This window comes from Mercenaria mercenaria, unplaced genomic scaffold (assembly GCF_021730395.1).
Source record: "Mercenaria mercenaria strain notata unplaced genomic scaffold, MADL_Memer_1 contig_2778, whole genome shotgun sequence".
NCBI lineage: Eukaryota > Metazoa > Mollusca > Bivalvia > Venerida > Veneridae > Mercenaria > Mercenaria mercenaria.
In genome coordinates, this window is record NW_026460855.1 from 280 (window position 1) to 14044 (window position 13765).

Below are 13765 nucleotides of genomic sequence, written 5' to 3' on the forward strand. Positions count from 1 at the left end.
TTATGATCAGGCGACGGACTTATTTTTATTTTTTATCACTGAGCACAATTGACAAAATGTCAAAAATATATCAACCTAGTGTAACTTTGCCAAATTTATAAACCCACGGAATAATGAAATATTAACCGTTTATACATGCCATGATATACTGTCTTAGTTGTAGAATTAACGTGTGGTACTTTGAAAAGCTAGAAAGGTTTCAGTATTTTTGCAAGTTTGTTGACATTTGCTTCCATTGAAACAATACTACATCGACGATTTTCAAGATTTTAGGTACCTTGTGCTATGTGAAATACATGTACTGATGTTTCATGATTTTGCCACTGTAACTGTATTCCTGACTGACTGAAATAAATGTTATTTGCTGTCGCATAATTTCTGGGTGGGAAAGGACTAGTTTTGAATGCTGGTTTTAGCTATTGTTTTGGTCACATGACTACTTCTGATCAAATATCACCGAACTCTTTATGATTTTTTTTAATTTTCTGATAACCAAAAAGAAAATCCACATCGAATTTATACTGAAACAAGAACTATCGTAGCCACCGTATTAACAGGCATAAATATGATAAACACACTAAATAGCTGGCCTTCATTGTTCTGCAAAAATGCTGAAAAACTGCCAATGACTGCAGCACACATACAGTGGACCTTTTTAGGTATCTGTAGATTGCATTTCATTATCAGCATTATAAATGTTGAATAAAAATCAAAAGAAGAATGGGAGCCTTGCGTGATGCAAGAAGAATATTTTCAGTCAAATTCACAATAGAATCTGCTAAATGTGAGACATCGAAATTGTTGCATCGATGTTTGACTAAGTTTTCAATAACAATATTTATAATGCAACTATTTCATGATTAAGTACTGTTATATTTTCCAGTAGACATGCATTGTGATTTCAGTAAAACAAAAAATGCAGTGAAATGAAATCTATAAGAAGATTCTCTTGGGGCAAAGAACACAACAAGACAAACATAATATAAGACTCGGTTTGACCAAGTCTTTTCATGAGAGGTCATAAAATGTACACACCTTTCATGCCCCTTAGCAATGGATTTTAATGTTTTGTGTAAGCCAGGTCCTGTTTTTATTTCGTTGTGGACCTATAACTGACAATTTAGTATCGTTTTCAAGGAGATCTTTTGCTTTTACAGACACGTAAATACATCTAATTACACATGTGTTCATACCAACATTTTAGCTCTCAGTTTGGAAGATATTCCATAGTGTTGAAATGTCAGACAAAAAATCTCTGTTAGAAGATATATGACCCCTATCTTCCTTGGTGTTCTTTTGTGGTTTATAGGTCATTTCAGAAAATAAAGCTAGTAATCTTTCTTTAAACGGGTCTGGCTATGTGTTACAGCTCTCAGAAGATTGCTTATTTTATATAGAACATACGGCAAATTTATTTACTACTGTATACCTAAAAGAACAACAAAATTAAAATTTGTCCGGATATATGTATATTTGGGCTATTTTGGTCAGATATTTGGTAGAAAATGAACATTTCATTGCGTTTTGCTGCAGAAATTGTGAAAACAACAACAACAAAAACACATATTCAATATTTTTGTGTGTACTTTTCTCAAACAATGCATATGCAGGGTCTAAACATTACCCATTCATAGCTATCAGAGTTGAACGTTTGTATAGTTAACAGTGTGTATGTGTTATTTGCTTGCAAATTTGAGTATAAAATAGAAGAACAGGGCAAAAATAAATTCCAACTAGGAGAAATGGTAAAAAGTTATATCGCAAAAACTAGCATATTTCTCAATTCAGAATACGTTATTTTATATAAAATATAACAACAAATGAAATAAAAAAAACGCTAGGCTGCAAGTGATCAAACAAAACCGAAACTAAACATTGTTGTTATATAACTTTCTATTTACGGACGTTGATTTTCCGCGCTTTGTTTTAAGTACGCTACTATAAGAAAATAATGCTAAAAAGAAAGTCATTCGTTTGATTTGATTTATACGATCATGTTTTTAATATGGTATGCAAGAAAAAGATTCGATAATTAGCTGAAGGTGAAGAAAAAAACATCCGGCTCTCGGCAAAGCCTCGTTGCCGCCTAAACAATTACCCTCGGGCCAGATATTCCCATCTGCACCTAAAACCAGTGAAAGAATATTAAAATAACGAAAGTGTAACGAGGTTATTACACACAGAATCATGCTCTTTCCCTTGCACTTCTCTCGAGGAAAGATAAGGTTATCAGGGTAGGAGATCACATTTATCTTTTCTCTAGGAAAAGCTACACGTGCTCATATTGACGTCATATAATGCCGTCTTAGTATATCAGCGATTTTATATTTACAACAATACAGCAAGAAAATGATCTAACATGACTGTCTGAGTAAGGCATGTGTTTTCCCAACCCTCAGGACAGCGTTGATAAACTCTTGCTAGCGCTTGGTTTTCCGTACGAAGCTGCCGCTCGGGTTTGGGTTAACCTAGTCCCAATCCGTGATTCTAGTTACCTACTCTTACAAGTCATCCACTGAGTATAATCAAACTATAACGATATAATTACGTCACATGGTGGACAAGGGAAACCCTGTCTTACACAGGTAGTCATATAAGATCATTTTAATATAGGTTTAAATGTGTTTAATGCAATGCATTTGAGACAAAAATATGTTAACGGCAATCATCACCGGATAGGCTTGGATGCCAGTAAGGAAAATTATATTAAGCTTTGTCTTATGGCGTTAATGGCATGCGAAACGCTATTTAATAGCTTCTCGCATAAAAAGTTACGCACTTGATCAAAATATTGTAACAGTTCCTTATTCACTAAAAGAGATAGGAAGACACAATTTAGAATATAGAAAATGTTCGTGTAAGAGAGTATTCATTACCTATCTGTGCCTAAATAAGTATTGCCTTGGAAATGTCTTTCTTCAAAAGCAAATCCTTAAAACTAGACTTGATCAAATATTTTGTAATAAAGTTTATTTCTTTCTTCGTATTGACACTGATATATAATTTCTATAAAAACCCTTTTCTCTCTAGGCTAAATTAGAGTCAGAGATAAGTGAGTGAGTTCGTAAATTTTCTTTAGAAGGTGATATTTGTCAATGAGAAAATTTTATGGCAGAGTTTTTTATTGTAAAGGACTGTAACGGCCAGTCAGTCATATGACCTAAATTATTTCTACCGACCAAGACAAAAAATAGATGCAGGCTGACTCTGCAAAGTTGTCAAACGGTCTCTTTTGAAATAATTCACAGCATGGGCAACACTATACTATGTGCATGGCACTTGAAAAGTATAAATCGAATAACTAGATTTATTAGCAGAGGAAAGCACAATACAGACAACTACTAGTAAAAATATATCGAACATTAGCGTGGTATATAATCTAAAGAGGGAGAAATAATTTATATAATCGTTCTTTATATTATATCATCGTCCATATCTTGTTATATATATCTTGGCTTATAATAAACATGTTGTTTTTCACACGTATATATCACACTCTGTCGACGTCGTCATGTTATTCTAACATAAAATTGCTGTTCTTGTCTCTTTTCGGGCAGTTTTAACAGGAGAGAAAACGTGTGTTAACAGAGAGATTTTCGCGCTCAAGTCCTGTTAAAACACCGTTATGTATATGCGCGTTCCGTGACAAAGCGTAATCGCATTACGGCCCCAACAAGGATAATTCGAAAGGAAATGACGTCAAAGTGAAATCTAAACAACGCATTTATGGCAATTTTATGACGTTGATGGATAATTTGATCGTTTATTAGTCTTTTACGCATTTCATGTTAGAATAGCGTTAACGCATGTCTTTTCGTGTTATTTCATCTTCAGAATCCCTCGGGTAACAAAAGAATATGTATTATCCCTACATGATAGCTTAAATAGATAGGACACAACGTACTTACACCGGTATTAAATATAGAAAAATAGAAAGAAACCATTTAGCGTGCGACTAAAAATTTTTATATTTCATGTCAGATTTATTCCATTTCAGAAATTAATCGCACAAATAAATGGAAAATTTTGCTGAGGTCCACTTGCGTGTTTAAAGTCAAGCTTTATAATATTTTTTATTACCAATCGCGTACAATTTGCATGTTGACAATATGGAATAATTTATAGTGGTCTCTGTATGTTTATAATTTTTATTTCGGTCTTTTCTATGACTAAATATAACATTATAAGATTACAAATATTTACATAAATGTTTTTTTACCATTCTTATATCAGAATTTTAAGAGACTTATCGTAGATACAAATTACAGGCTGTCAAGCTGTTTGTTTTTCAACTTTCCGTAGTGTGCTCATGTTCCGATTATATTTCTACAGTGGCCTGACGACGCGTCTTTGAAAATCGAATTCAGAACGCTAGTATTGGCAATATCTATTTTAACAAAGATACCAATTAACTAGCAGTAACTCTAACGTTAACTGTTTCAAACATTTACCATGTAGTTTGGAGTTCTTGTAGTGTAGTGTATACGGCATTCATTTAAAGTTGTTTCCAAGATAACACTGAATTGCGTAACTATATTAAGTTATGTCGCCCATGCCCGATTTTTATGTCAATACATTAAAATGATTTTTTATCTTTAATTAAGAGGTGATACAATTATTATTCCACTCTTGTGTCTTTGTCTTAAATTGCAGTGAGAAATGTACAAGTAAATAAGATCATTTATACATTGCAACAATTTGAAAGTCATTTAAGCGAGTACCAGTAACTTCATTTAAACATAACAATTGCTAGTTAAGTGATAAATGTTCCGTATATGAAATATCGTGAAGATGAGTAACTTCTACTAAACATAGCAAGGCCTAGTTAATTGATAAATGTTCCATATATGAAATATTGCGAAGACGAATAACTTCTACTAAACACAGCAAGGTCTAGTTTAGTGATAAATGTTCCGTATATGAAATATCGTGAAGAGGAGTAATTTACTGTAACCCTAGAAATATTCGCGAAAACTATAATACATTAACACAGTAATGCCTAGTTAAGTGATAGATGCTCCGTATACGATATATATCGTGAGACACATAACAATGCCAAATTGAATCATAAATGCCCCGTATACGAGAAATATATCGAATAATTCATATTTCTGTTTAAATGACAAATGATTAAGATACAGGTAGAATATCAGCACTTGACGGCAAGGACACTAGTTTAAAAACTATGTAGACTGACTGTGATTTGAAACGTCTGTGAGGTATCTTGTACCTTCTTTATTTAAAAAGTGTACAATCCTTTTTATGTTTTGGTCATTCATTTCACACGAGTAAATTCCTTTGCTAGACAGAAATCCAAGATCATATATGCCACCTAAACGCCTAAACTCTTGTCCTGTCAGTACATGTTCACTGTCTTGATTGGGCAGTGCATGTCCATCCTTGTGATGAAACACAAGGAGAGCCATCTTTGAAGTCACTGAAATGAATATGTAATTGTTAATGTATGGTACATGTATTGCAAGTTACAAGTATTAAATATAAATATATAACTAACTTTGAAAACACCTTTTAACAAGTAACCATTTGTTACGTAACTTTAAAGATCATTTCAGAATCTAAAACACAATTTATCCTTTCATGAAAATCATAAACAATTACAAATATTTTGAAAAAGAAAAAAAAACACAAATATATATTAAATAACCACATTAAGTTAAATTATTGAAGACTGGCCAAAGATGCTTTGTTTAGACAGGGGACGCAATTCGTATTCAGTACATTCATTTTTCGCTGTTCAGCTGTATCCTCTGTCGCTTTCTGTAATTATTGTTTGAATATTTTTGTTTCTTTTTAATATCAAAAACGTTTTATTGTTGCAGTTACTGTAGATCAATTAAAGTTTTGGGTGGTGAATTCTTCATAAACATCAAATGACTGTATTAATACGCTGCGTAAAGAAAAAAATATTATAATGTAATTTGATTAATTTACAAAAATAAATAAAATCGAACGGCTGATGTTCATCCAGTATTCTTTGAACACTGTACCCCTACGGTAGAGTAACGATTAAGAAAATAAAAACGCTTCAACTTACGCCTCAAAGATTGTACAGCATTCGTTGCATCTGTTCCAAGTCTAGAAGCACTGATACATAAAATAAGAAGTGGTTCATTTGGATCAACCTCAACATCACCTCCACATTCAACGAAGGTTAATTCAAACGATTCATCGTCCATCAGTTTCTTTAGTAAAGCTTTAAGCTCTGTTTCTACCTTTGACACCAATGAGCTCCTGCTATGATGGTACAGCTGAACTGTAAAAAAAAAACACGTAAAAATGGTAATGTAATATGTAATGACATCTCATGTAAATATTTGATATATTCTCCCTCGCAGGTGTTTCAAACTATTTTGAAATATCTGTTAATGTGCAAAATACAACATGGTACTAATGTATAAATTATATAGGCGACACGAAGCATGAAACTAGGTGTCCAAATGATATATATTTATGTAAGCACCTGATTAAAGGTAACGTGTAACATTTCTTCAACAGAACTGGTTATATAAAATTATATAACAGGATCGTGGTAGAAGATACTGTATTATCCTCATGTATTTAAAAATGCAATGAACTTGAATAATCTATCTATCTATCTATCTATCTATCAAGATTCCTATTAATATATGCATGAATACATGTTCGGTGAAGAATCGAAAGGAAAAGGTATCTATCTATCAAGATTCCTATTTATATATGCATGAATACATGTTCGGTGAAGAATCGAAAGGAAAAGGCAAACATATCTATCTATCTATCTATCTATCTATCAAGATTCCTATTAATATATGCATGAATACATGTTCGGTGAAGAATCGAAAGGAAAAGGTATCTATCTATCAAGATTCCTAATTATATATGCATGAATACATGTTCGGTGAAGAATCGAAAGGAAAAGGCAAACATATCTATCTATCTATCTATCTATCAAGATTCCTATTAATATATGCAGGAATACATGTTCGGTGAAGAATCGAAAGGAAAATGCAAACATAAATAATTATACATACTACGCATTGTTTTTGCGCTTTTCAATAGATCAAGCTCTTGCTTTACTGTGTCATACATCTGTTCAAGTTCTCGCTTCTCGAGTCTGAGTGATGCCATGGCTTCCTCTGTTTCCGATTGTTTTTCTCGTAACGTCTCTATATCATGCGTAAGCTCTCTCTTTGTGGCATGATTGCTTTCCTCTTGCGTTTTCAGTGTTGTGTTTAGGTCTATATTCTTCTGTAGCGTTGCTTTAAGCTCATTATCAAGCAAGCTGTTGTCGTTCTGTATGTCCTTTATCTCTTTTAGCAACTTCTTAATTTCAATTCTGTTTGATTCTTTTGTTTGAAGACTTTTCTCGTTCATTAGTTTAATCTCATGACTCGCTTCTTGCAATCGTTGCTCGAGACTTTCAATTCGCTTAATTTTATTTTCGTCAGCTTTCTTTTGAGAGATCTGTTCTGTTTCACATTTCTTTCCCTGTTGTACCAGTTCTATAATTTGTAAATTAAGTTCGCTATTTTCATCTTTGGTCTTTGAAAGAAGTTTCTCTAAATCGTGAATATTTTTTTTCAGTTTAGTGTTTGTCTCTAATACATCATTTTGCATCTTTTCATGATGTTTTATTATCTCATCAATTATTTTTTTATTATCCAAATGCACATTGGCGAGTCGATTTTCTAACTCTTCTTTTTGCTTTACAAATTCAATTTTCTGTTCACTTAACAGTTGTCGTATTTTTTCATTATCTCTTCTAAGCGCATCTCTTTCCCCTTCAAGTTGTTTCAATACTTCTTTCCCTTCGTGTATAGTTGTAAGGCGGTCCTCCAAATCATCTTTTAGCTTTCTAATTTCATTATTGTTAATTTCATCCACAATACTTTTTTCTTCGATTTCTTTTTCAAATGCTTTTATCTTTCTTAATAGCCGTTCATTTTCTTCTTCCCTAAAATGTGCATTAGACTGATAAGTTTCTGTATCTTCTTTTAGTCTTAGGCATTCATTATGTATTCGACTCCTAACCTTTTGTGTGTCCTCGTTGTCTTTTTTAAACTTTTTTATTTCCTTTTCCGGTCTTTCAATTTGTTTACCGTCTTTTGAAATTTCATTTTTACTGTTTTCCTCCTTCTGTTCGATGCGTTTTACTTCGTTTGTCAATGAGTGTACCTCATTTTCCAGACAGTCAGCTTTTACAAGTAGGTCTTTGTTTTCCGTGGTCTTGGTTTGAATGGCAATTTTCAGTGACAACATTTCTTTTCGGAGTTGCTGAATATTCGCATCTGACTCGTTTTCTTGTTTGTTTAATGTTGCATTAGCTTCTCGCATACATAAAAGTTCCTGCTCTAAATGTTTATCATTTCCCATTCTTCCCAAATCTTCTTTAAGGTTTCCTATTTCAGTGTTTTTCTTTTTAATTTCTTGTCGTATTTCTTTGATTTCTTTCTCCAATTCTTGTTTTGCTCCTTCGAGTCGTTCAATTTCTTCTTCCTTCAAATGTACATTTCCTGCATCTTCTGTTAACTTAAGAATTTCAGCACTTAATCTATGCATTTCCTTTCGTATGTCCTCGTTTTCTCTTTTTAGCTTTTCATTATCCTTTTCAAGACTTTCGATTTGATTTCTTTCTTTTGAAATTACATTTTCACGGCTTTGTTGCTGCTGTGCACTGATTTCTGCTCTGCCATGTGTGTCCCGCACAATTTGTAACTCGTTCTTCAGCGATTGGCACTCATTTTTCAGATAGTCATGGTTTACTTGCAAGTCCTTGTTTTCAGTGATTTTAGTTTGAATTTCAGTTTTGAGTGACTTTAACTTATTATTGAGGAAGTCATTTTGTTCTCTTAATTCATGCTCTCTATTTTTGTTTCGCAGATTTCCCCCGTCTCCATCCTCGATAGAATGCATGGCCTGAAGATGTGGCTTTGGTTCTTTCATATATATGTCCAGTCTAAGATTATTTTCATTTTCTTCAATAGACATATATTTTCCTTTCTTCTTTTTTGCGGGTAATTTATGAAGTAGTTTTTGAATGTCTTCAAAAGCAGGCCGTCTAATCGCAATTAATTCCTGAAAAGTGGTGCGTTGTTCAAATAACAGTTTCCTCATATATATATATATATATGTTTTTCTTTTTTATATATATATAGTTTGAAATTTAAATTTTTGAATATATTTAACCAAACTTACGATGATATATATCATGTTTAGGTAACTTATAATACAAACGAAAGGACCTCGGACATTTTCCTATTCAGATTGCCTATCCAATTAAGTAAAGCCTGACCTAAGGCTAGACTTCTGAAATAACATAATACAGATATTTAAAGATCATTTCTTGATATAGTCGACTAAATTTTACAAGTTTATCAACAAAAAAGATGACTTTGTAGACATTCTCATTCTCATTTCTATTTACCCCCAGTGACGCAACAAAATATTTTACATGCCTTTGTAAATCATTACTATATAAGTATGCTGCAAAAATGGTGCTTGGTCACAGGTGGGAAAGTGTTAAAAATTAAAAAAGCTACTCACAGGGTGACAGCAAATTAATTTTACATATTAAAATATTTTGACACTTATTGCATGTGTTTCTTAAACCTTACATATCTACAACTTTATTCGTTATTTGTAAATATTTCAAGGATACAAAACACTATAATAAATAAGATGTGGACATAGAAAGTCAAGTTTGAAAGCAGACTGACCCTGATAAGTCTTGACAATCGAAGTCCGTCGATTGAGTGTCATCAGGATTGAGACAATTGCACCTGTCGCAAGTCATGAACCAAACAAGTGGCTTAGACATATACGACTATATGCATGTGTCTTCAACCTGAACATGACAAAGAGATATAGACAAACTTCTATGGGAATAGTGCCACTACGGTGCAAATGCCATTTTACCCTTTGCAGACACAATTATGGCACACCTAGAATGCATTTTTAAGAACAACCTTTGCTTTAATTCTAACCAAAGAACCGCTGGATCCAGCATCCTCAATTCTAACAGAACTACGCTAGACATCAATTCCGACCCTGATGCCCCGAGAACAAACACTGACGCCCCCAGAACTAACATTGACACCCCCAAAATTAACACCAATTCGCCCACACGTTTGAAACTTATTCCGAAGCCGCCTGAAATACTAGTAACGACCTCCAAAGAACTAACACTGACACACCAGGAATATCTACATAAATGTTGGTACGGGCTAGTAAAGTTCTGTTCCATTGATATATTGGATCAGTCGGTATTTAATTACTTCATGTATTAAATTGTTGTTTTATCCTTTTTTTATACTGGAGATACAGAAAGCACATTAATTTTAAATGTTTGCTAGGCATAAAACATTATAGGCTAAAAGGTGCATGACTCTGTGGCGTAGCCACTATTATTTAAGCACAGCAGACCTGGGCCTACAGATAATTTAGGAATCTGAAAAACCGCTGCATGTATTCAATATATAACTCCTCCTATAAAACCCGGTCAGTTTTGTACATGCATGGGTCAATAACGTATAACAATCGATGCTAAGAAAATAGACAATAGGCTGTAATCGTTGCATTACATGTATTTATCAATCGGCGCTCAGGTGAAAGGAACTGAGATGTGTGCTAAAATTTTAAGTTTTCGCTTTTCAGTTATTTCGTAAATGTTATTTAAATGGATTATCTGCATTGTAAACGTTTATTTATTAATTTAAAACATTAGCATATAAATATATCTGAAGTGCATGGGTTTATTTTACTAAAAATACACAGTTTTCAAAAAAATATTACCCTTAGGCACAAACTGTTCGAATTTCAAGAAAACGGATACGAAATGAAATTATTTTTTGTGATATTTTGATATGAATGTAACTTATTTATGAGTATTTGAAGCAATTATATAAAATTATCAACTATTAAAGTCATGAGATAGCATTGAAATTTGGGCAAAATCCCTAGCATAATGTCCGATGTCCTTTCTTATTGGTTGAACTCTGCACACTTGATATTTTCATCAATGAATGTGACGTAACTTTTTACTATCTTGAATCGATTTTCGACCATTCTAGTATTTAAACTTATTCAGAGCGTGAGACTTGGAATGATATTACACTCAGTCTTTAAACAAATTCTCGTATTAAATTTACGTGTTTTCTATTATAGTCTTATAAAACTGTAAAAACAAAAGAAACGTACTTCTTGCCTTCTGCGGCATTGGCGTTGAAGTTGCTGGAATTTTCCCGAAGTATTTGCTGACTCACTACTTCCATCTGAAGAAAATAACGATATTAGTAAAACTGAAATTTAATAGATTTCCGCCTTTAAAGAAGCTATTACATTATTCTTCTTATAGTCGGTATAAGGCATGACAATGGATAGTTTCTATATACACAAAATAGCATTCATGCAATAAAAGATAAAAGGTAAGAGTAGAATTCCTGGAAGCACAGAGCACTCAAACACAGCTTTAGAGCCATACATCGCAACGTAGGCCCTAAACAAAAAGAAACTGTAGCGGAAAAAAAATAAAGTTGAAGGGTTGCTTTTAAATCGGACAATTATATGCAAAATACAAAAAAAAAGGATTAAGGGGTAGACAAAAGAGTTAGGTGTTAGGGGAAGGGGGAACAAAAGCAAGGATGGATTTCAGCATGGAAAGTCACGTTCAAAACACAGTCTCCCTACACAGTAAGCCACAGCAGCGCAAACACACAAAATATCAATATCGATGCTCGAATTTTTCATGTTTGAAATTCTAAATGCAAACTCTTTGATAACAGATATGGAACATAATTATAAAGTTACATTTTTTTTTCAAAGTGATAAACTTGGAAAATGTAGCTAAAACATAAATAAATAAGTCAGATTTTGATACTGTTTAAGTATTTAGTTTAACTAAAGTCTCTCCCACCTATCACGTTAACATATTATTTGAAATATAAATATACGTGCTTCACAATTCATTTAAACTTAAGAAGCTTATTGCTAGTCCACCTTATAACGTGATCAGAGCCGATCGACACTCATTCTGTCGTGATCCCACATAGAAAGGTTTACTTTATTTAGTGTATGATTCAGAGGCGTTGAAAAAAAATCTGTTAATTTGTATTAAGATGAAATTTTGATTTTGATGAGTTTACAAACAGGCACGCTTTACCTGACAGCTACTTGTAGTTCTTCAGATCAATTCAAAGTAGATGTTAACCTCTAAGATGGGACTAACTTTAGCAGAAAAAAACTTTTTTCATACCGTAACATATTAACATTCCTACAGCTGCCAGTAAACTGTCCAATGATCTTGCAAACTCAGTAACAGAGACGTCTACATCATCCTAGAATTATACATTTACATATACATGTATTTTAAATACTTATTTATATGTGTTCTACTTGTGTAATTTTTATGTATAGACATGAGCAGCACAGCTAACAAGTGTTATCATTTCGTGGTCTCATTGAATAAGTATTATGAAACAACCTCGATCATAATATTATATGATGATGAAATAACAGCCTTTTAATAATTATACACGATGATAAAAAAGCTCAAACACAATATGCATGATGATGAAAAACAGCGTATTAATAACATATGATGTTGAAATAATAGCACATTGATAATATCTCATGATGGAACAAATAGAACTCAATAACAACATAGAATGACGAAATAAAAGCTCACATTTAAAGTAGTGCTGCACTTTTGGAACCTATAAATGCATAACATTACCGATATATAAATACATAACATTGCCGATATGGATACAATAGGACTATCATGTTAACTTTTTAAGCTGTTAATTAGTACAGAGAAAAGACTAGTAATAAAAGTAATACCCACCACACCCTCTCGAAACTTATACTTGGTTTTGCGAAACACGGAGCACATCTTGCTCTTGCTGATCCAAAACGAAATAATTTTAACTGGAACACAAATGTCTCTTCAATGAACTTTTTCTACTGTTTAAATAACTGAAAATGAAGCAGTTTACAACTAAATCTTAGGGAAAGTACATTATCACGTTAACATAGCCTACGAGATTAAATGCAGATGTTTAAAGACATAATTTCAAGTGACTACTTTTGGTTTGAAATGTACTACTTTCGAAATCTATGTCCCTGGCTCGAATCATTCAGTCTCTTTATAATCATTTTCTAAAAATGTAAATTACATATAAAGATTTAATCAAATTAAAATGCAGATATAAACATACAACATATAATCTAAACAGTAATTTGGGAATTATAACACTATCACAGATTTCTTTTATTTATTTGTCGTAAAATTACATATTAACAGAAATTTTAATGGTTCAACCAGCTAATTGAACGAACAATTAATCTAGTAAAAATATTGAATATAACTATGGTAACTTAAAATATCATTTATTATTAAAAATATCACAATTTACGTACTAAGTTTACTTACGCAGAAACGTTCGGGACTTTCCTACTTTTGCTTTCGATTTAAACAGGTAATCATTTTGTTTTGTTTTTTATGTATAAGAAATAATCGCAGTTGTGTAAAAGTAAGCTATAAATGAGCATCAATATAATTTTACAAAACAATAAATAAATGAAGGGATTAAAAGAAAACCAATCGAACGTTTAATTTTTCGTTAAAATGGATTCCCTGCTACATCTTATTTAATAGACCAGTGATTTACTTCCGCTTTTCAATCAAACTTTGGTTGTGCACAGGTAAACAATGAATGTTTAAATTCGCTAGGTTCAACAAGGGCGTAACCGGGAGGGAGATGCGACG

At 32.5% G+C, this 13765-nt stretch overlaps 1 protein-coding gene across 1 annotated transcript; it reads right to left on the minus strand.

Annotated features, from left to right (window-relative positions):
• Positions 1-1562: 1562 nt before the first annotated feature.
• Positions 1563-13708, minus strand: LOC128545913 (paramyosin, long form-like). Its single transcript, XM_053533430.1, has 7 exons — positions 13430-13708; positions 12842-12972; positions 12251-12332; positions 11197-11270; positions 7032-9075; positions 6056-6274; positions 1563-5437 (listed from the first exon to the last, which is right to left on the minus strand). The coding sequence occupies exons 2-7, from the start codon at positions 12887-12889 to the stop codon at positions 5184-5186; spliced, it is 2721 nt and encodes a 906-aa protein (XP_053389405.1). The 5' UTR covers positions 12890-12972; positions 13430-13708; the 3' UTR covers positions 1563-5183.
• Positions 13709-13765: the final 57 nt, after the last annotated feature.